The 21,708-nt window shown below is 38.2% G+C and overlaps 1 protein-coding gene across 1 annotated transcript in view; it reads left to right on the forward strand.

Annotated features, from left to right (window-relative positions):
• The first annotated feature begins 733 nt into the window (after positions 1-733).
• Positions 734-21,708, forward strand: part of camk4 (calcium/calmodulin-dependent protein kinase IV) — a 44,397-nt gene continuing 23,422 nt past the window's right edge. The window contains exons 1-2 of the mRNA XM_026212495.1: positions 734-874; positions 980-1,107. Coding sequence (XP_026068280.1) covers positions 998-1,107 — 110 coding nt within the window. The 5' untranslated portion in view covers positions 734-874; positions 980-997. The remainder of the gene's footprint in view (positions 875-979; positions 1,108-21,708) is intronic.

Genomic DNA, 21,708 nt, shown 5'->3' on the forward strand with positions numbered 1-21,708 from the left:
CAGTTACTACCCTCTGGCTATATGCACACACACACACACATTGTTTTTTATGGTTTATGAGGACTCTCCATAGGCATAATGGTTCTATATTGTACAGACCTTATTTTCTATCACCCTACACCTACCCATCACAGGAAACTTTAAGCATTTTTAGGTTTCCAAAAAAAAAAAAAAAAACCTAATTTATAAGACATTTGAACTATGGGGACACTGAAAATGTCTTCGTAAATCACCTTCTCGTTGTAATACCCGTGTCATTATCCACATTTGTGTCCTCACAAACCACATACACACACACACACACACACACACACACACATATATATATATATATATATACACACACACACACACACACACATACATAATGCCTATTTTGCACCCCTTTTATAATTCCTGGTTATAGTATAAAACGCACAATGAAAAAAATAAAGTAGACCTTTTTTTGACTAGACCTAACTGTCGGATTCAAGCCTTAATAAGATCAAATTTTCGAATGTCGAATTTTTGGGTGAAATATGACAGACTTCGATTGACCTAGCTAACGTTAGTTGTTTTACAAATTGTCAGTAATGTGTTAGACAGAATGGTGTCTTTCATCAATGAAGGATATGGATGAAATCTAGCTTGAAATATATCTATAATTTGCCATAATGATATCTAGCAATATTGCAGCTGCCAAAAATATACCGGAGTTTTGTTATGTAATATGTGACGTCCACTGAATCCAGGTAAATCACACAGACAGAAAATCAGCGCGCCCTACATAGGCGACAGTAAGACCCAGTGGAAGCCGCGCGCTCCGTTCAGAGAGAGACATGACAACCGCGATCGACTGACGCTACACATACACGCCACCCAACACTCATTACAGGTAATGCGAAACTCTTTCCACAAAGATGTATGTTGTTTGCCTCTCCGGACTGTGTGTTCGTTTTCTTCCATGTCATTTGGTGATGTTGTTTCGCTCCGCTGACAGTGAACTGAAGCGTTGGAGATGCTGAAAGTGACGATGCCCGCGTCTCGAGCCGCTCCTGAATACTGGATCGACGGATCAAAGAAAGAGACGCTGGCGGACTTCTACGAGCTGGAGTCTGAATTGGGACGGTAAGTGGAAGTGCAGCTGTAGCCTTTGGGCATAAGCAGCTCTTCAAACGCTTACTGAAGACGATATTCACTGCTTGGACCTCTAACAAAATAGCCCTATACCAAAATATGTAACAGGATTGCAGATTTCACCTAATTTAAGATACAACGCTGTAGTGGCAGACGGGTATGAGACCAAATTTTGTTTAGATTTAATTAATTAACTTATGTTTCTTATGATTTTTTTTGTTTGTTTGTTTGTTAGTTTTTTAGAAAAAGAAAAAAAGATTGTGTTATTAATATTTATTTGGTTACAGGGTTGAGCTTGACTAAGATGGTCAACACTAAATTGTATGTAAAGTTGATGATATCAGTAGCCTACCATCTCTAACAGCTGTCACTACAAAGAATATGGGATTTGTTTTTATTCAGACAACTATTTGTGCCATATTCTTGGAAGTTATTTAATCAGCTGAGAAGATTTAGTCTCAATTTAGCTGCCACAGTGGCCAGCTACTTCGGAAATGTTAGTTTGTTGATGGTACAGCTGTAATGTTAGTTTATTGACGCTTTCCTTTGGATTGAGCTTGCCAAATACAATCAGCAATAAAAAGTTGTGTAAGAATTAACAAGACAAGAATATAACATATTTAAAAGTACTCCCTCTTTTCAGAGGCATTTGTGAATTTGTTGCTTTAAAAAGTGAGCAACTAATTTATTCCATATTTGTGGATTAAGAATGGGATGGTTTAGCCAAAATTTTGTTGTCACTTGCTGTCATGGTCAGTTAGTCCAGAAAAAGTGATGTTTTTATGTGTATTTGATACTTAAATTTTTTTTAAATGCTAAAGAAATATTAATTTGCATATCTTTAGTTACATTAAGTAGCACAGGGCTGATTTGGACCAATGTAGTTAACAATAAAATTGAGTTCAGTTTGGATGTCTCTAATTTGGGACAATGGAGTTTTCAATGGAAAGTACTATATTAAATTTGGTAAAACAAAAACTCTTTAAATTGAATCTAATTCTGCAGAAATATAGCCTATTATTATAATTTACTACATAGTCTTTTGCTCATATAGGCTTTTGCTCTTCTCTGTATTTGGTTAGGGATCTGGATATTTAGGATAGCTGGATTTCTGCTTCTTTCTCAAGCAGGGCAGTTGTTGGTCATCATTATTAATTCCTGTATACGAGTCAGACTTTTGCAGTCTGTTGAAATATTTCTACGAGACTCATGGGAAATGTTACATCATTAGAAAAAAGTCTCATTAGTCTAATACAGGTGTCATTAGTCTAAACCTGAGTGGTGTTTACATTGTCACCTAGTCATTTGTCACCAGGCAATAAGTGTTATAGCAGAGGACATCCTCAAAGTACAAAGTGTTTCCAGGACACAGAGTCTGAAACATTTGGCAGTATCATTAAATCAGCAGAACTTCATAGTGCACTTTGTTTGGCAAGCCATCTAGGACAAGATGCATAAACCGCTTGCTTAAGCCTTGAAACATGAGTTTTTCTTTCTGTTTCGTGCAAATAAATGCTTTTAAGATATTAGGCAAATTTTAGGCAAATATATTTGACTATTATTTATGCATATTTTATAAAAAACAACCTGAAAAGTGTGACTCTTGTTACTTCATATTCATGTACCTTGGGATTTGCATGGTATATCTAAAATACACATAAAACATTAATATTACAATGGTGCATGTCCAAAAATCATGGTTTAATCATGGTAGTTTTTGTTAGTGAGATCTTGGAAACAGCATATATGACTAGTTGTTCAGACACAATAGTGCTGTAGAGTAGCTATTGTTCTCAAAAAGAAAGGTTTTTAATGGCATTGAGGGTTCCATGAAGAACCTTTAACGGCAAACATCACAAAATTACCAATGCTCATAAGTAGGGATGGGTACCGTAACCCGGTATTAAACTGGCCCCGGGGCTAAATTATGAAAGACCGTAGTATCAGTAAGATCTGACGGTATCGGTTCTGCTTTCGTTACTAGAGGAAAAAAATAATGTACTATGTATTTTTGCTTAATAATGTTGTCGTGCACATTTAATCTCGCCAAACATTTCTAATGTGCGATCATATTATGACTTTTGTCCGTGAGATCTGCGTGAACTCTCAGGCCGGCGACACACTGGATGCGTGGCGCAAGCGTCTCAGCCGCGTGGCGTGTCGGTTTTTTATTCGGCTCCCATGTTAACAGGTTAGAGCTTAATACCGTTAAAACTTTAACGATACCCATCCCTACTCATAAGGTTCTTTAGAGTACTAAAAAGTTATTTCGATTAATAAAATGTTCTTTACAATATGAAAAAAATAGTTCTTTTAAAGGGATACTCCAACCCAAAATGAAAATGTTATCATGAATCAATTACATGTCGTTTCTAACTCGTATAAGTTTTGTACGTCTTTGGAACACAATTTAAGATATTTTGGATGAAAACTGGGAGGCTTGTGGCTAGGGTTAGGAATCGTTAGAAATTTTCCGGTTCCATCTTACGGTTCCGGTTCAGCTTCCGGTTCCATTAAAATCATTAAACAACTATTAAAAAAATAGTGGTCAGGAAAAATGCACAGTACTAAACTACTCAATGCTCAAAACTGTTTATTACTCACTGTCAACTTAAAGGGGGGGTGAAATGCTATTTCATGCATACTGAGTTTTTTACACTGTTAAAAAGTTGGATTCCCATTAAACATGGATAAAGTTTCAAAAATTAATTTGTACGTTTGAAGGAGTATTTTTGTTCCAAAAATACTCCTTCCGGTTTGTCACAAGTTTCGGAAAGTTTTTTTCGAGTATGGCTCTGTGAGACGTTAGATGGAGCGGAATTTCCTTATATGGGTCCTAAGGACACTTCTGCCGGAAGAGCGCGCGCTCCCGTATAGCAGCGCACTGAGAGCAGCGACATTCACTGATCAGAGCGAGAGCGTCGCGAAATGTCACAGAAGTGTGTTTTTGGTTGCCAGGGCAAGACAACCCTGCACAGATTACCAAAAAAAAAAACAGCATTAAGGGACCAGTGGATGGAGTTTATTTTTACAGAGCATCAACGGAGTTGTGCAAGTGTTTTTGTTTGTTCCCTGCATTTCGAAGATGCTTGTTTTACAAACAAGGCCCAGTTTGACACCGGGTTTGCACATCGTTTATTTCTTAAGGATAATGCAGTCCCAACGGAAAAGGGTCACGATCGTGTGTTGGAACCACATGCGGTGAGTAAAACTGCTTCAAATATCTCTGTGTTGTTAACTTAGCTATCGGCGCGTAAGCACATCAAGTAAACAACATGCGATGTTTTCATCAAACTGCACTTTCCACATGTACAGCTTAAAAAAAAAAAAAAGACGACATAAAGTGGAACTTAGTCATTTTCCAAAACCGCTAAGCAAATATATACAGTTTTAGTACATACCACATAGAGACGTCGTTTGCTGATGCTGCTCTTGTTAAATTTCAGCCTCTGGATCTGTGTCACAGCTTCCAAACGCTCTCAATGCAAAAGCTTACTCGCGCTCGTTATTCTTTAGCTCCGCCCACATGTCACGCCTCCAGCCTGTCGTGTTTTTCTGGGAAAAATCGGTACAGACTATCTTTCTCTTATGAATATAATAAAATTAAAGACTTTTTGGAGTTATGAAGGATGCAGTACTACTCTATAGGTACTCAAGATTAACAGGATATTGAGTGAAAACGAGTATTTCACCCCCCCTTTAACTTAAAGGTTGGCAATGTCAAAATTCAACATATATTACAGTATACCAATTTTCAGGTACCGATTCCGGTTCCATTTAAATGAACTATTATTATGTTTTTTACTATTTTACCTTCATTGAATGTAGTGTTGCTGAAAGGTAATGAGTAATGTTGAGTAATGCCAGTCCATCAATCAGCATGTTCTTCAAAGTTGATATTTTTTTACACTATCAACAACATTTTGCTTTTCAAGCAGGAATAAGCTGGTTGGCCAAATAGTCCCTTGAGGACTGAGACACTTGTTCATTTCCCTAAATTAATGAACTATAAACTGCTATAGTTATAACCATGTATACACACTATCCATAAAGCCCCTATTTTACAAATAATAATGCAGTCAGGAGATGGTGTGATACAATGAGTGGTTTCCGCATTTTTAAACATTTAAAATGAATGAAAATAAATATTTTCTATCGCTTTGTTTATCACTCTTGAAATTACCTGTACAGCAAATAATCTATCCCTCATACTTATAACAATAGCAGTCTATTTATTTAGTGGTCCAAGTTAAAGTCAGTATGTATATTAATGATAATTTGGCACAAATATAATGTAATTTAGTGCCGGCAGGTGTTGCGTGCTGCTGGTACATGTACAGTCAGATAAAACTATGTGCACAGTTATCAAAGGCGCAAGTGCACGTACAGTCATGGGAAACATGTTCGGCAGTTAAAAACACTATGCGGTGCGGCGAGTCTATGGAGTGCACGTCATTGGAAACAGTGTGCTCAGTTATTAAAGAGGCAGGGCGGCATTTCTGCTATTTGGTTTGCGACATACTTTACGGGAAACTCTAAATCATCAGAACATCGGGGGGAAAGCTGCTCACAATGCTTGTTCATGTGTCGCACCAGAACCTTTGGAAGCAGAATTTTTGGAATCGAAACTTAGAACTTGATCACAGTTTCCGGTTCTTTTCAAAAACCAGAATGATTCTCGGTTCCCAACCCTACTTGTGACTGTCCCATTAACCGTAAATTAAAAGTAAATTACACTGTCAAGGTCCAGAAAAGTATGAAAGACCATCAGAATAGTCCATCTGCCATCAGTGGTTCAACCGTAACGTTATGAAACTACAAGAATACTTTTTGTAAGCAAAGAAAACTAAAATAACGACTTTGTTCAGAAGTATTCTCAAAAATGGCACTACGGTGATGCGGAGAGATACAGAGGAGACAAATTGTTGAATAAAGTCATTTTTGTTTTATTTGCGTACAAAAAGTATTTTCATCATTTCATAACGTTACGATTGAACCACTGATGGCAGATGGACTATTATGATAATGTCTTACATACTTTTCTGGACAGTGTAATTTACTTGGCAGTCAATGGGAACTTTGGGTCAAAAGTGTTTTCATCCAAAATATCTTAAATTGTGTTCCAAATATGAACAAAGCTTTTACAGATTTAGAACGACATGGGGGTAAGTGATTAATGACAACATTTTCATTTTGGGGTGGAGTATCCCTTTAAGAACATTACTGAAGCGTTCTTTGGGAAACCCAAAATAATTGTTCGATGGCAGTGCTGCAAAACCCTCCTTTTGGAACCTTTATTTTTAAGAGTGAGCGATGATATTAGATGGTATATCATGAGTTCTTTGGCTTTTTAAAATATCTGACATGGAAGTCTTTGTGTTCGTGCTGAACATAAATTGTCTTGGATAATCAGATTGTGGTGTTTCAGCATCTCCGGACTGGGCACAGCACGGTGTGTAGGAGGGAGAACATTCATCGATCTGTGACGGGTGGGCCATGAATTGTTGCTGAATGCCCATAAATTGTTTGCCTCTCTAACAATGGCTGCCCTACACAACTATATCAGCCATGATGAGAGTTACAGTCTGTACTTTCTTGGTGTTCAGAGAGACCTGGGCCAAAGTCTAACATAGAATGGATGCTTATTAGGGTACATGAATATATGTGCTTATTGTGTTTTCCTGGATAAAATGTATAGTAAAACAATATCTTTCCAGTGAATGAAAATACAGTATGTGTCCTACAAAAACCTTTCGTTTCATCTCTCTTGTTTTGTAGAGATTAAAAATGACATTTTGTAAAAATTAACAAGGCCTAATTATTTTATGGCAGATGCTGAACAATCGCAATCAAGGTGTCTAATTTGAGGAATGGAAACCTAGAACATGAACGAATTAGAGCACAAAACCCGCATATGGAGCTGGTACAGCCTGCGGAAGCAAGACCAATCAACTTTGCCATCCGCTCAGCTGAGAGTGATGTGTATCTGCAGGCACTCAAACATAAATTCAGTTAATACAATTAATCTTGGAATAAAATAAATCCCATGCATCTGTGCTGACGGGGGTATAATATATCTGTTGATGTGATTACTTACTGGACAGCGCTGAGGCACAGCATTATAAATGAAATCAGATTTCTACATTTGCTGGAAAAATGTGAGTGGTTCTTGCCTGTGCAAAATCACTGGCAAGATGCTATTGCATTGTGCGTGGTTTCCAGGGCAAAACTGTACCGTGGCAGTAACTACAGTAAAGATATCAGATAATTAGCATACCATAATATTTGCATGGTATGTCAATGTTCTGAGAATACCATAGCACTGAGGTCCTTTTGGGGCCTTTTGTGTATACTGAGGTGTTTTCCACATTTTTGCAATTTCTGCGTTTGCTAGGGTATTGTAAGAAACTTTCAAATGAGTGGTTACTTACTTGTCTAAAGAGCCCACTACAAATCTTTATATATCTAAAATACACATAAAACATTAATATTACCATGGTGCATGTCCGAAAACCATGGTTAAATCATGGTACTTTTTGTTAGTGAGATCTTGGAAAGGTATGGCCCGGGTTCCTCAATGCATGTAATTGATAGTAATTTAGTAAACTTGGCCTGCTAGTTGAAAACAGTAAAGCTAACCTTTTGTTTTAGTTTTTTTTGGCATAAAAAAAGCTTTTAGGTTTTGAGCTTGTGGCAAAGTTGAATATTACGGTTACGTACGGTTTGTTGAAACTCCTGGCCCTAAGTAACAGTGACGTCTGTCTTAAATGAATGGTTTACTAAACAAAATCTAAATTAAAGATATATATATGTCTGTGTGTGTGTGTGTGTGTGTGTGTGTGTGTGTGTGTGTGCCTCAATAAACTATTTTGCTGGTTAGTTAGTAAGGTAGGTATTGGGTAGGATTAGGGGATGTAGAATATGGTCATGCAGAATATGTGCTTCATAAGTACTAATAAACAGTCAATATATTAATATGCATGCTAAAATGCAACTAGTTAATAGTGAGAATTGTTCGAATAATATCGGAAATCGTGCAGCTCACACATCCAGGAGAAAATAAACTTGTCAACACTGCCCCGTGACTTTTATTAAATACAGTTTAAATACTGAACCGCTACATTATATTTTCGAGCGACGAGAGGATACAGTCGCTGTTTTTAAGTAAACTCGCTCTAAAAAGATAAACGAACAGACGCGAATACACGCAACTTCCATTTCTCTCTCTTTCTCTCTCGAATAGGCAGTATTTACTGATGATTACTTTTCATTTAAATCTTTATCTATGCCAAAAAAGCTTACATTTATGTGTCTTTGTGTTCACTGTAGCAGCCATTTTGTCGAGATAATTCATACCCCTTCGTATGAAGTGTGGTCCCGAAAAATCTTAATTTGAAGGGCTATCTGGCCCCTCCCCTTACCCCTACCCCTCCAACAAAAAGAAAATCGAGACACCCCTACCCTTTCACGTGAACGCGCAAAACGGAGGAGTAGGGGAAAGGGGAAGGGCTAAGGGGTAGAACTGGGATTTGGACTAAGTGTTACTAGAAATGCATAGAGGTTTAGAAGTAAGTAAATGAGGTTAGAATGTGTAATTCTGACTGATCTTTTCCTTTAGTAATATTTGTGCTTTAGATCAATCTCTAAAATTGATCTGAAACAAAGAATGCTATGAATGGAGGTTTAAAGAAGTTCTCACATTAGCATTATCAGCTCATAGTTGGCCAATCATTTTGGAGTGCATGGGCATATATGCTGGACTCTTTTAAAATGGGGCCAGATGCAAACCGCCCAAGTCCTGAAGAAGGCAGAGCGAGCTGAATAATGAAGTCTACCACACTCCCCAGAGAGCTACTCTTCCTCCCTCTCACACACACTCTCTCAGTCTCTGCTGTTATTATATAATGCTCAGAAAGTAGAAAACAGAAACAGGAACAGCTTGTAAACATATATTTCCAGACTGACTTGTGTCATTAAGTGCACAAGAACTCTACTGTACTGAATCCATTTGATGGATGTGGTACAGTGAGAGAGCCACATTTATCCAAAACATTATTTACAGTCATATACTATCATTACTACAGTTAGATCAAGAATACTTTAATCCACACAATATCTTGAATAACTGTTGGAATTGAATTCAGTTGAATTTAGTGGAAGAAACTGAAATAGTGTTATGCAAGCAATAACATAAGAGAGGTTTTGCTATGTTGTGAATATAGTTCTAGCTATTTGGTGTATTTTAGTATGACTGCAATGCTGCATAAACCAGTCAGCATTCAGGACTGGAACTACACATTTTATAACAAAATTAAAGGGATCATCACATACCTTTTTCATTATTTTAAAATGTTTTTAAATTAAATATATTTACCATTTAACATGTTTTGAGATTGACTTATAATGGTATAACAGTCATATATTTGCAAAACAAGATTCAAGATTTCTGTCATGAGTCATTACAACTCGGAGGGATTGGCATGGTAATGTACATGAAAATGTTATTTGGTCTTGGCAGAACAGATCTGATGCTGTTGCTGCTGCTGTAGAGCAAGTAATGAAATGTTCTACTGCCAATACATCCACAGCATGCTGTTGTGAGCATGTAAGAAATACTGCTGCTGGAGATATAACATGTATGAATAACCCCCATAGCATACATGATCAGAGTGTAGAAGATCTATACTGCCGTGCAAAGGCAAAAGACTGTAACTTTGATTATTGTCGAAAATTAGTTATTGATATTTTGGGGACATTCAAGTCATCCTTTATGATGTGTATGAGTATCTTGAGTCAATTTCATAGTTTTTCTGAGAAAATAATGTGTCATCTCAACCGTAACTTCAAAAAGCCCTGGAGAAACCAAGGAAGAACACCGTATATCACCAGTTACTGCTCTTTCACTTTGTTTGGAACACTCAGATTGAGTATCAGCGCATGACTTTGTTTAGTCATGTGTCAGTATGAAGTTGCGTTGCTGGTTTGGAGTTATACAGTGTTCTGCCTTTTTTTACTGTCCATTAAAGTATGCCACATTTTAAATATGGTGTAGACAAATGAATTAGATCGCGAAATACCAAACAGCTCCATTTAACAAAGCACTGTAAAGAATACATACCTTGCCAGCAATACGTAATCGTGAATAACCTTTCAAGACTTGTTTTTATTTTGTAATGCAGATTGTTTATCAGGCTGTCAGTTCTAGTTGGATGTGTGTGGACTCGAATGTTGTAGCTAGCATGATCAATCATAACATCAGTAGCCTACTAACAGTTTGAAATTAAATCCATATCCTACCTTTTCTTGTAACCCGATAAAATAAATCCATGGCGATGAACGTCTTTGGAGATGTTTAATCCACATGCATTCTGAGCATTACATATATCTATTTGTTGGCGTATACTGTACATTAATACACAAGTCGTTCTTTAACATTAGGCTATTTCATTCAAGTTAATATAAAAGCAATGATGCTTAGTCTAGCATTATCATACGTTACTGAGCATAGCAAATAAATTGGTATCCATGGTATCCACTCGTGTTTATGTTTTAGTCTGCTTGTTACAATCAATAAATGTATAAATAAAATACATAAAAAAAATAAAACCTTTAAACAGTCACATTTCTATTTGCAATATCCTATATGAGACAGCCCATGATTACTGATTTTATACAGGTGTTATTATAACGATTTTGTAAATGGTGAATCAAATATTGATAATGTGGAAGTTACTGCCTTTTACCTTTGTGTGACTTCTCACGTTTTGCCGACAATGCAAAGGCAGAGTACATTAACTTAAAAATATGGGTAAAAATCAAATTCAAGCTCAAATTTTTTTTTAATGTAGATAGTTTTCATTACTAAAATATCTAACTGTTAAATTTCCAGTGTCCTACTTATAATTAATTTGGCTGGACAAGTAAAAAGTTTTTCTCAGTTTCACATTCTTGCAAGTTAAGGTATTTTGCCTTTGTAGGACAGTATGCAGGTAAATCACTGAAGTACACTGTAACTGCTACAGGAAGTATTAGACAAATATTTAAATGCTGATTAGTGAGCTCATTAGCTACCGATACCAAATAGAACCATCAGCTGTGTGACATGTGATGATGTAATTTTATCATATTTAGTTAGATCGACCGGTCTTTGATAGAGTTTCATGCCAGAACTTTGTTTTTGCTAGGGATGTACCGAAATTATAATTTTGACAGATAGCGAAAACCAATAATTCTTGAAATATGAAAGGCATTAACTGATATGTTGGCAGATAAATCTAAATCCACATTTTTACATAATTTTTGAGAGTCTGATTACCAAAAAAGTCTCATCATTAAAAGGCATTAAACACTTCAACATAAATCAAACATAAAGCAGCCTAACAAATAAATAAAATTATGCTTAAATAATGGAAACAAGTTACAGGACAACATTACTTATGTGTTAAAAAAATTAATAAAATACGATAAGACAATGGAGGGTGTTGAAAGAGGTCCAGCATGTAAGGACTATAGCCAGAGATATTGTCAAAATCATTAAATATTGTCATTATTGAGAGTATTTGGTATTTCCAATCAATGTTGACCTATTATTTTCTGGCTATTATTATTAGGTTACTTTTATTATTAAATTAATAATACAATTAATTTACTTCGCAACTATTTCATAGCGCATCACCGCATAACTGACATTCTGTGACTCGCAGCCTGTGAGGAAAATAAAAAAAATAGGCTATTAGCTTAGGCTACTCGTCACTGAAAATGTTTTTAAAATGTCTTTTAAAACAGGTTTATTATAGCCTACAATGAATTATAGGCCTATAGCCTAAATAAGCCCTCCTGTGGGCTCACCACCTGCAGGAGGAAGCGTAAGGGGCCGGTGCATAGTGGATCGGGCAACAGTCGTAGACGAGACCCCCGACGACCCGATCTCTGGACACGGAATCTGGCTTTAGGGACGTGGAATGTCACCTCGTTGGCGGGGAAGGAGCCTGAGCTTGTGCGGGAGGTCGAGAAGTACCAACTAGAGAATTTCTAGGTGCAGCCAAGGGCCGGAGAGTGTCCGGTTTGGGGACCATACGATTTCATCGCTGTTTTTTGCGAAACACGGCAAACAAAACCAAATAATTCACAACTTTTTTATTATAGTAATATTGTCTGTTTATGACATTCCCAATTATAGTTATTAATGTTGTGCTTAATAATTTGTACGACCTCACACTTACGTTTTTATACGATTTGGCTAAACCCCTGTATCAGTTAGGTTTAGAGGTGGGGTTAGGTGTAGGTCATTCGTACAAATTCATACGAACTGTGCAACTTGTAAAATACTTACAATTTGTCAAAAATCATATGAATTTGTACGAGTGTGGTTTACCACCTCCTAAAATATGTACAAATTGCCGTGCGATCGGGTTTCAAGCAGTCTGAGAATGCTGGACTCATTTCTCATTTCTGTCAGTAGCGCACAAACGCAAGGCAATACTTTGTGCATTAGTGATGCGCGGGTCATCTCATAACCATAGACTGTATAAAAACATGGACGTAGAGTCTGTGACGTTACCCGTAGACTCCTGAAGAGTGTTTTTGAAGCTCAAAGTGTTCAGAGCGGACCGTCGCAATCTTGGCAGTGGGTCACGGCGTGACTAAATATGCAGAACTTTAAGGCTTAATATAATGTAAATGGATGAGTTATAAAAAAGTCGGGGGTCTTTAAAAACAAAAACAAAAAAAACATATATGTTGTAGTGTTGGGCGATATGGTCATTTTTCAAATCAGATCAGATCGACGATACACAATATTATTGTGCATGGGTGGAGCAAGAGAGAGATTCTTTGTTCTTGTCCTAGCATAACTATTTGGTATTTTAAACCGTGCAGGTGCCCAAGAAAGAGCCTATTTAATGACCAATAATCAAAAAAATATACTTTCAAACATACTGATAAACTAACGTTAAATATGAAAATACTGTATTTAAAACAGTTAGTTCATATATAGTCGAACGCAACTGTCATATCGCGCATCCTGTGACAAATTTGCCGCATCTGCGCAATAAAGTTATCAGTCAAAATGTTCTGCAAAATCAGTCAATGGTGAAAACAGATAGTAGCTTTCATTTAAAGTCCAACAGTTTAACACTAACATTGGACATAAACAAACACATTAAATATAAAGTTGGCTATTCAAAACAGGTAAATTCATATATTTGGCGTAAAGTTCAATTGAACTGATGCATCAGTCATACAGCGCTCCAGACCGCACTCCTCATGACGAGACCAACATACCGCCACAGAAACAAGAATGAGATGAATTCTAACATAACTGTGGGATTGAACTCAGCGGGCTCGTTTAAAATATTGCACATATATATAGGTCATTCAGATTACTTGCAGACGTACATCTGTTTGTGGCACTATCGGCGCCAGGATTTTTATTGTAGGTGGGCCTCCAGAAAACTGGATAGGCCAGTTAAAATAATCCTGCTGTTCCTCGCAGCATTTCTTACTGAATTTTTTCTGCTTTTTTTAGCCAAAGTGGCTAGTTGGAGTCACTGTTTAACCGCCACAAGCAAATTTGCATTTGGCGGGTTGGCGGGTGAAAATGTCAAGCCCTGTATACAACATAAATATAATACTACTACTTATATATGTACAAAAAGACCATATGCACACGTGAACTCAAGCTAAGTGACGTGCTAATCAGAATGTGTAACTTTTGTTGTGGATGCGCTCTTGGCTCTTCCCGCAACAACGCGCTGAAACACAGAAACCAAACCAAACGAATTCATAACCTTTTATTATAATAGTGTTCTCATTATAATTTTATATATAGTTATTAATGTTATAAGCTGCTGTTTGAGCTACGTGTGCTGAGCTAAAGATGATCACCAGCAAACTAGACACTCTATTAACCCTCATAGCTTAACCAAACGCATTATATATGAGAAAAATGTTATTTATATGAACAAAATAAACAATATTACAATGTACAATTGCACAAAAGACTAAATGCACAAGCGAACATAACTGTGGTAGCCGTGTTGATCCGTTGTGGATGTGCTGTGCTAAAACACTGGCGAACAAAGATTCTGTTACATTATTTTACAATAGCTAATAATCTCATTATAATATGACAGACTTGCCCCGCACATGTTGCAGTTCACTGTATTTTCATTTTTGAAGTGTTTCCAATGAACGTTAAAGAACGCGACACAAACGTCTCTGGAAATCCTGTAGAATTCAACCAATCCGATGACACCTGACTTGTTGCCTGGACATGTCAGAGTTCCATGTGACAATCATACCACTACATTTTATCACATTTTGTAAATGGTCTGAAAATGCCAATCATGTTGGACACATGTATATATGGTGCTGTAGTGAGCTAGTCTGTGGACAGTTTCGATAATTAAGGCCCCCTGAGAGTAATTATCATCACCTCATATGTGTTTTGTAATAATCTGATACCTCTGATAACTCAACCAATGAGAGTTGTAGACCATCTTAAAATCTAATCTAATTTGCAGGCTTTTTTTTTTTCAATTTACAGAAGTCAAAGTGGTACAAGGTTTCATCAATTCAACCAGGAAACAAGTAATGTTTACAAGTTCTCAGGCTGCTACAGCTTGTGGGAGGTTCTTGGCTAGAATATGTTGGAATGTGAACCAGACTTCATGCTGATAGTCAAACATTTGCTGCAAATCTCTTGTGATCTTTTTAAAAGAGTGATTGAGTGAGCATTTTAACTGCAATTAAATGAAAATGTATTATTATAATTTAAATTAAATTAATTTAATTAATTTTTCAGAAGAGGACAGCATTAAACACATTTTCTGATCTTCACATTAGCTTAAGCTAATGCTATCATCAGTTGTCAGCTGTTTATGTTCCTCTAGGTTTTGTGCTAGTAGTGAATGCCACAAAATACCTTATTTGTGTAATTTAGTTGTAAACTGCAATTTCCAAATTAGCTATCGCTTCTGGAGAACTCTGTTACAAAACTGCCTAATCACCTTACAATTAAATGCCTCTAATCTCATGCAGGTGGTTAATCAAACAATGCTAAATAGTCCAGTTGGGAGGTAATGAGATGGAAATCCCTCTAGCATCTCATTCCAAGGAGTGAATGCTACAATAGAAGGAGGCTGACTTCATTAATAAAGACAGAGTGCCTTATCAGTGGAGGATTTATTAAGATCTCAACGAATCATTTATCCTGTGAAAAATATAAGACAATTTTGCATGAAATTGAAGATAAATGTATTTTCAAAACGTCTCATCAAGGACTTAAAAATAAATAAAATAAAATAAGTAAATAAAAATATATAAAAAATAACCCTGGGTCACCATAATCCTGGATTATCTTGTTGCATTAATACTTTGTCATTAACAAAATGAAATCAAATGGCCCTATTTAACATTTTAAACATGTTCCTTGTATTATTTTGCATATTCTACTGAAAAAAATAATATAGTTCTTTATAAATTTTTCATTATATGTTATTTTGAAGTGGACTTAACACACAGTTTGTTGTTTGTCATACCACTCTTGATTACCTATAGAGTAATATTGCATCCTTCATATTTTCAAAGAGTCTTTAGTTTTATCAGATTTATAAAAGACAGATACAGCTGTACCACTTCTTTCTGAAAACATTCAAGCTCCAGGAGGCATGCCTGGCATGCCAACAAGCAAACTCTGATTTAGTGTAATGATTATCTGCGAGCTGTGGCATTGACATAAATAATACAGGAATAAAAACTTTAAAACTTTACTGACTTAAATTATATTCAATTTGTTAAAAAAAAAACATTCAGACCCACTTTATATTAAGTGGCCTTAACTACTATGTACTTACATTTTAATTAATAATTTAGTACAATGTACTTATTGTGTACATACATGTTTTTACATTGTACTTATATATAAAAAACGACATGTAATTACATCTGTATTTAATTTCTGTAATTACATTTATAATTACAATGTTGACCCATACTTTACACCTTAACCCACCATTAAACTTACCCATACCTCCAACCCTCTCCCTAACCTTACCCCTATCCCACCTCAATAGCAGCAAAAGTGTTTTACAATACAATATGAACACATTAAGTACATTGTACTTATTTTTTTTATGTAAGTACATAGTAGTTAAGGCCACCTAATATAAAGTGGGACCCATCATTCTTCACTGAAATGCCGGGAACAGACGGGCACATTAGCCACACTCTAAAAAAATTCATAAACTTATACGAACCCTGAAGGAGTGTATTTGGGTCAGATATACTCTGTTGTACGTCCAGCTCTTTGGCAATGTTTAGCATGAGAATCCAACTCGTTAACAGTGTAAATCAGAATGCATGAAATAGCATTAGACCTCTTAAATCAACAGCTAATAGTTTATTATAGAGTGAGGCAACTGGTGCAGTTAATTTAAAGTCAAGTATAGTCAACTAGTCACCAAAGGTATTGTCAGATATCTATATGCTTGCGTTACTGTTATGTGTGTGTGTTTTAAATGAGTCCATGATTAATATTTTGCATCTGGAGGGGAAGTGGACAGTCCATTTCTTGTCATCACCTTGCAAGTCAAGGATCCTCATTAATAAAGATCCTTCTGCCGTGTTGTTTTATTAACTTTTAATGGTTAAATGAACTGAAGCATTATGAGTCACAGGCTAAAGATCAGCTGCTTATCTTTCCACTGAAAGTTCATTATAGCTAAATTCTGACGTGCCAAAGAAATCATAAATGAGTCAAGTCAGCCCCCCCCCCCCTCCATTGGGGGTGTGATTGGGGGTGTGATTTTATGGACATTTCCTTCAACAAAACACAATATAACATATAATTCAAAAATTGTGGTGTAACATAGATATGGAAAATGCCTTCATATTAACACAGTACATTAAGCTGTATTTTTTACTCAAGTACTTAACATTTAAGTGCCAATGATCCATAGAAAGTCTTAACAGGGTTCACTATGCATAGAGATACTTTGTTAATTGCCAGCTGATGTTGGCAGGTATATAGATATCTTCAAATGTGGTTATATAACTAACTGAAATCAATATTTTTGGGACCTGCATGGGGATTACGTGGAGCAGATTGGAGCCATAAGCCGGTTCCTACACTCTCCTGATGTCTATTCACATGTAGAGTCAGTGGGAGTTTTCGGTCAGCATAGAGAGAGGGAGGTGATCTATAGCTCTGTGGATCTGGCACAGGTCTCCTAATGACTACCCAGATGCTAGTTGTTGGACACTGAGGTGGCCTCTCCGCTTGAATTGCATTAGCCAAGCTGTCCACCCAAATTTCATTTATTTGCATGCTGGACACTTTCCAGCTGAGATGCTTGTTTGTAACTGCTGGCTGTTGCTTGCTTCCAACATATTGTACTGGTCCTGTGCCAGTGAAATATCGTATTAAGTGATCTGATTATGAAACCAGATATTAAGAAATTGAAAGCTCACAAAGCTAAACAACAACTTGTTTTAACAAGGGTGCTGTGGGCTCAGGGCAAAGTTTACGTGCGAGGCCCTCTGCAGGGCTAAACTGCAGTATAAACGGAAGGTTGAGGGAAAGTTTACAAAGGGGCAATGTGCAGACGGCCTGGAAAGGCCTAAATAATATTATGGGGAGGAATCAGAAGCAACATGATATTCAGTGTTCTGATTCTGCCTGTTTTATGCTCGTTTTAATTCTAATGCTGATGAGAAATGGACTCCCTTAGGGCATCCGGTATTTCCCCCTAAAATAATAGAGGAAAAGACAGTGGAAAAAGTTTTATTATGAGTTGAACCCAAAAAGACAACAAGGCCTGATAGAATAAAGGGGAAGGTTCTGAGGGAATGTGCAACACAGCTGAAGGGAGTGTTGACACCGCTTTTTCAGCATGTCGTTTGATTACAGTGTTGTACCTCAGGCCTGGAAGGAGAGTACCATTATTCCACTGCCAAAAAAGGCACATGCTAAGGACCTTATAGAATACAGACCAAGGGCTTTAACATCTTTGCTTTGTAAGTGCATGAAGAGAGTGGTTTGTCAATATGTCTCCTAAGCAATGATTGGGAAATTAAAGATACAACCCTCACTCTGATGGATAAGGTTGGAAAATACTTTGATGCAGCAGATAGTTGCGTTAAGATTTTATTGATGGATTTTCCTTCTGCTTTTAATACTGTGAACATATACATTATTTTGAGGAGGTTGGAGGAGTTGCAGGTGCACCTAACTTTTATCTTATGGATTAACAGTTTTTTTAAGGGACAGCATGTATTAGTAAATGGGGAAAATATCAGAGAATGTGGTTTTAAACACTGGCCTTCCTCAGGGGTGTGTTTTATCACCAATTCTATTCTTCTATTTATATTAATGAAATGACCTGTGATACTGATTATTTGACACACATAAAATATGCAGATGATATAGCACTGGTGGGACGTGTAAAGGATTTTCAGTCATTAGATACTTACCTTAGTTTTGTTAATCTTATTATGTCTTGGACAAAGGAGAGTTCTCTTCAGCTTAACATTAGTAAAGCTAAAGAAATGTGCTGTGGGGTTAACAACATATGAGCACACTGTGGCTCTAAAAATTGTTATTGTGGGAGACTCTTCTCATCCTCTGTACAGTTCTTTTCAACTACTAACATCTGGAAGACGGTACAAATTGCTTTTGGTGAAAAGGGCCAAGTATAAGAAGATGTTTATTCCAACTGCCATTTGTATTTTAAGTTTGTTGTTATGATTATTTGTGCTGTTTGTTTATTGAGCCTTTTGTCTGAAGACAATTGTTTACCCCATTGGAGATAGACAATAAAGCTTTTTGAATTGAATTGAATTAAAGTAGTTCCAGGCAGGTCTTGACCGCATTACATGCTAATATCACTTCGCCAAATTATTTCAGTTATTTCAGAGGTCCTTATAGACTACAACAGTAAAAGAACCAAAACCCACAAAGATTAATATAGCAAACAATTTGATAAAAATTACAAATTATTTCCATGTTTTGTTTCCATGTTATATTTCCATTTCCATAATATGTTTTATTATGTACAGAAGGCACATACTCTCTAATCTATTTCTCTCACTTTCTCTCCTGTATAAATATACACACATAGTACAGAAACACACACAGACAGAAACACTGTCACAAACACAGCCCCTGTGGCTCTCTCCGATCACCACCAGAGGGAACCGTCACCTGAGTATTAACCTCCTTCAAACTACATTTCCCATACACCCCGTACCTGGGGCTGATTACCTGCACAGGTGTCGCTCATCTTCATCCCCTATTTAACTTCCAGTTAAATACTTCCAGATCACGGCAGAAGTATCCGCTCAAGCCGCGGCGCTGACAGCACATCAGCAGCAGCTGAATCGACTCACCTCTCTCACCGAAGAGATGATCCGAACCCTCCAATCACTCCGTCTGCAAACCCCGGAGGGAAACATTCCAGCAGCACCTCAACCTCAGCGAATGGCCGCCGCCGTGACCACACCTCCCGCTTCAGTAAGCCCGCGCTTGGCGTTCCCAGGAAAATTCGATGGATCACCAGCCAGATGCAAGGGGTTCCTATTACAATGTTCGATGTTCGTTAACCAACAGCCCTCGTTATATCCCACAGAGGACAGCCGAATTTCGTTTGTGTGCTCTTTGCTCACGGGGAGAGCACTAGATTGGGCCACAGCCATCTGGAACGGGGATCGATCAGTTTTCACCACCTTTCCAGCATTTCTACGCCGATTCAGAGAGGTTTTCGAACATCCCGCTGGAGGAAAGGAGGTTGGTGAACAGCTTATTGCACTCCGTCAAGGAGGAGGAACGGCCGCGGATTATGCCCTTTCATTCCGCACCCTAGCTGCACAAACTGGCTGGCCAGACGACCCTTTACGCCTACACTTCAGGAGGGGACTGGATGCTGAGCTGCAGACCGAACTAGCCTGCCGAGACGAGGGCAAAACTCTCGAACAGCTCATCGATCTGTCCATCAAGGTAGACAATCTGATTCGGGCACGTCGGCCACGATACCGAACTTCATCATTCACCCCAGTCAACAGCTCAAGCCCGGATCCAGAACCCATGCAAATCGGAGTTACCCGATTAAACGAGGAGGAAAAGTCACGCAGGCGACAGCACAACCTGTGTTTATACTGTGGCTTGGCTGGACATCTACGGGCCTCATGCCCCACTCGACCGCCGCGACATTCAGCTGCGGTGAGTTATCCCTCTAGAACCTCTTCAATGTTGGAGATACCAGTCATGTTATATGTTCAGGGAATTGGCATCGAGGTGAGGGCATTGATTGATTCCGGAGCTGCGGGAAATTTTATTGATACCACTTTCATGGAGACTCATAACATCCCATGTATTCCTTGTACTTCTCATTTGGCAGTGGCAGCCCTAGATGGACGACCGCTAGGCTCCGGTCGCATCCAAACTATCACTGAGGAGTTAGAACTCACCGTCGGGGTCCTCCATTCTGAAAAGATCCACCTCTACAGCTTTCAATCTCCTCATAACCCCATCATCTTGGGACTGCCCTGGCTGGAAAAGCACAATCCAATCATCACCTGGTCAACGAAACAGATTTCCCAATGGTCAGATTATTGCAAAGAACATTGTCTCCATTCCTGCATACGACCCACGATCACTCATACTTCCCCATCGGCCTCTCCACTGCCTCAAGAGTATGACGATCTTCAGGAGGCTTTCAGTAAAACCAAGGCTGCGCAGCTACCTCCTCATCGACCAGGCGATTGCGCCATTGAACTGGTGCCAGGCGCTCAACCACCCAAGGGCCGAGTATTTCCGCTATCTCAACCCGAAGCTACAGCCATGAAGGAGTATATCGAGGAGGAATTAGCCAAGGGATTCATTCGACCTTCCACTTCACCAGCTTCTGCAGGATTCTTCTTCGTGAAGAAAAAGGATGGAGGCCTCCGCCCTTGTATAGATTACCGTGGCCTCAACGATGTTACGGTGAAGTACCGATATCCCTTACCACTCGTCCCAGCGGCTCTAGAGCAACTACGCCGAGCAAAGTACTTCACTAAGTTGGACCTCCGAAGCGCCTACAACCTGATCCGAATTCGAGAAGGGGATGAGTGGAAGACGGCCTTTTCAACCACCACTGGGCACTACGAATACCGGGTCATGCCGTTCGGCCTTTCCAACAGTCCTTCCGTGTTTCAAGCCTTTGTTAACGACATATTCAGGGATATGTTGAATCGTTGGGTCATAGTCTACATAGACGATATCCTCATCTACTCCGAAACGTATACAGAACATGTGAAGCAAGTCAAAGCCGTCCTCCAACGCCTAATCCAGCACCAACTGTATGCTAAACTGGAGAAATGTGAATTCCACAAACAGACTATCTCCTTCCTGGGGTATGTAATCAGCGCTGGAGGAGTAGCCATGGAGGAGGGGAAGGTTCGCGCTGTAGTCGACTGGCCCCTACCCCAGACTCTCAAGGAACTACAACGCTTCCTGGGTTTCGCTAACTTCTATAGAAGGTTCATCCGCGACTTCAGCTCAATCACAGCACCAATGACTTCTATGGTTAAGAAGGGCTCTCAACGTCTCCACTG

Source organism: Carassius auratus, chromosome 30 (assembly GCF_003368295.1).
Source record: "Carassius auratus strain Wakin chromosome 30, ASM336829v1, whole genome shotgun sequence".
NCBI classification, from domain to species: Eukaryota; Metazoa; Chordata; class Actinopteri; order Cypriniformes; family Cyprinidae; genus Carassius; species Carassius auratus.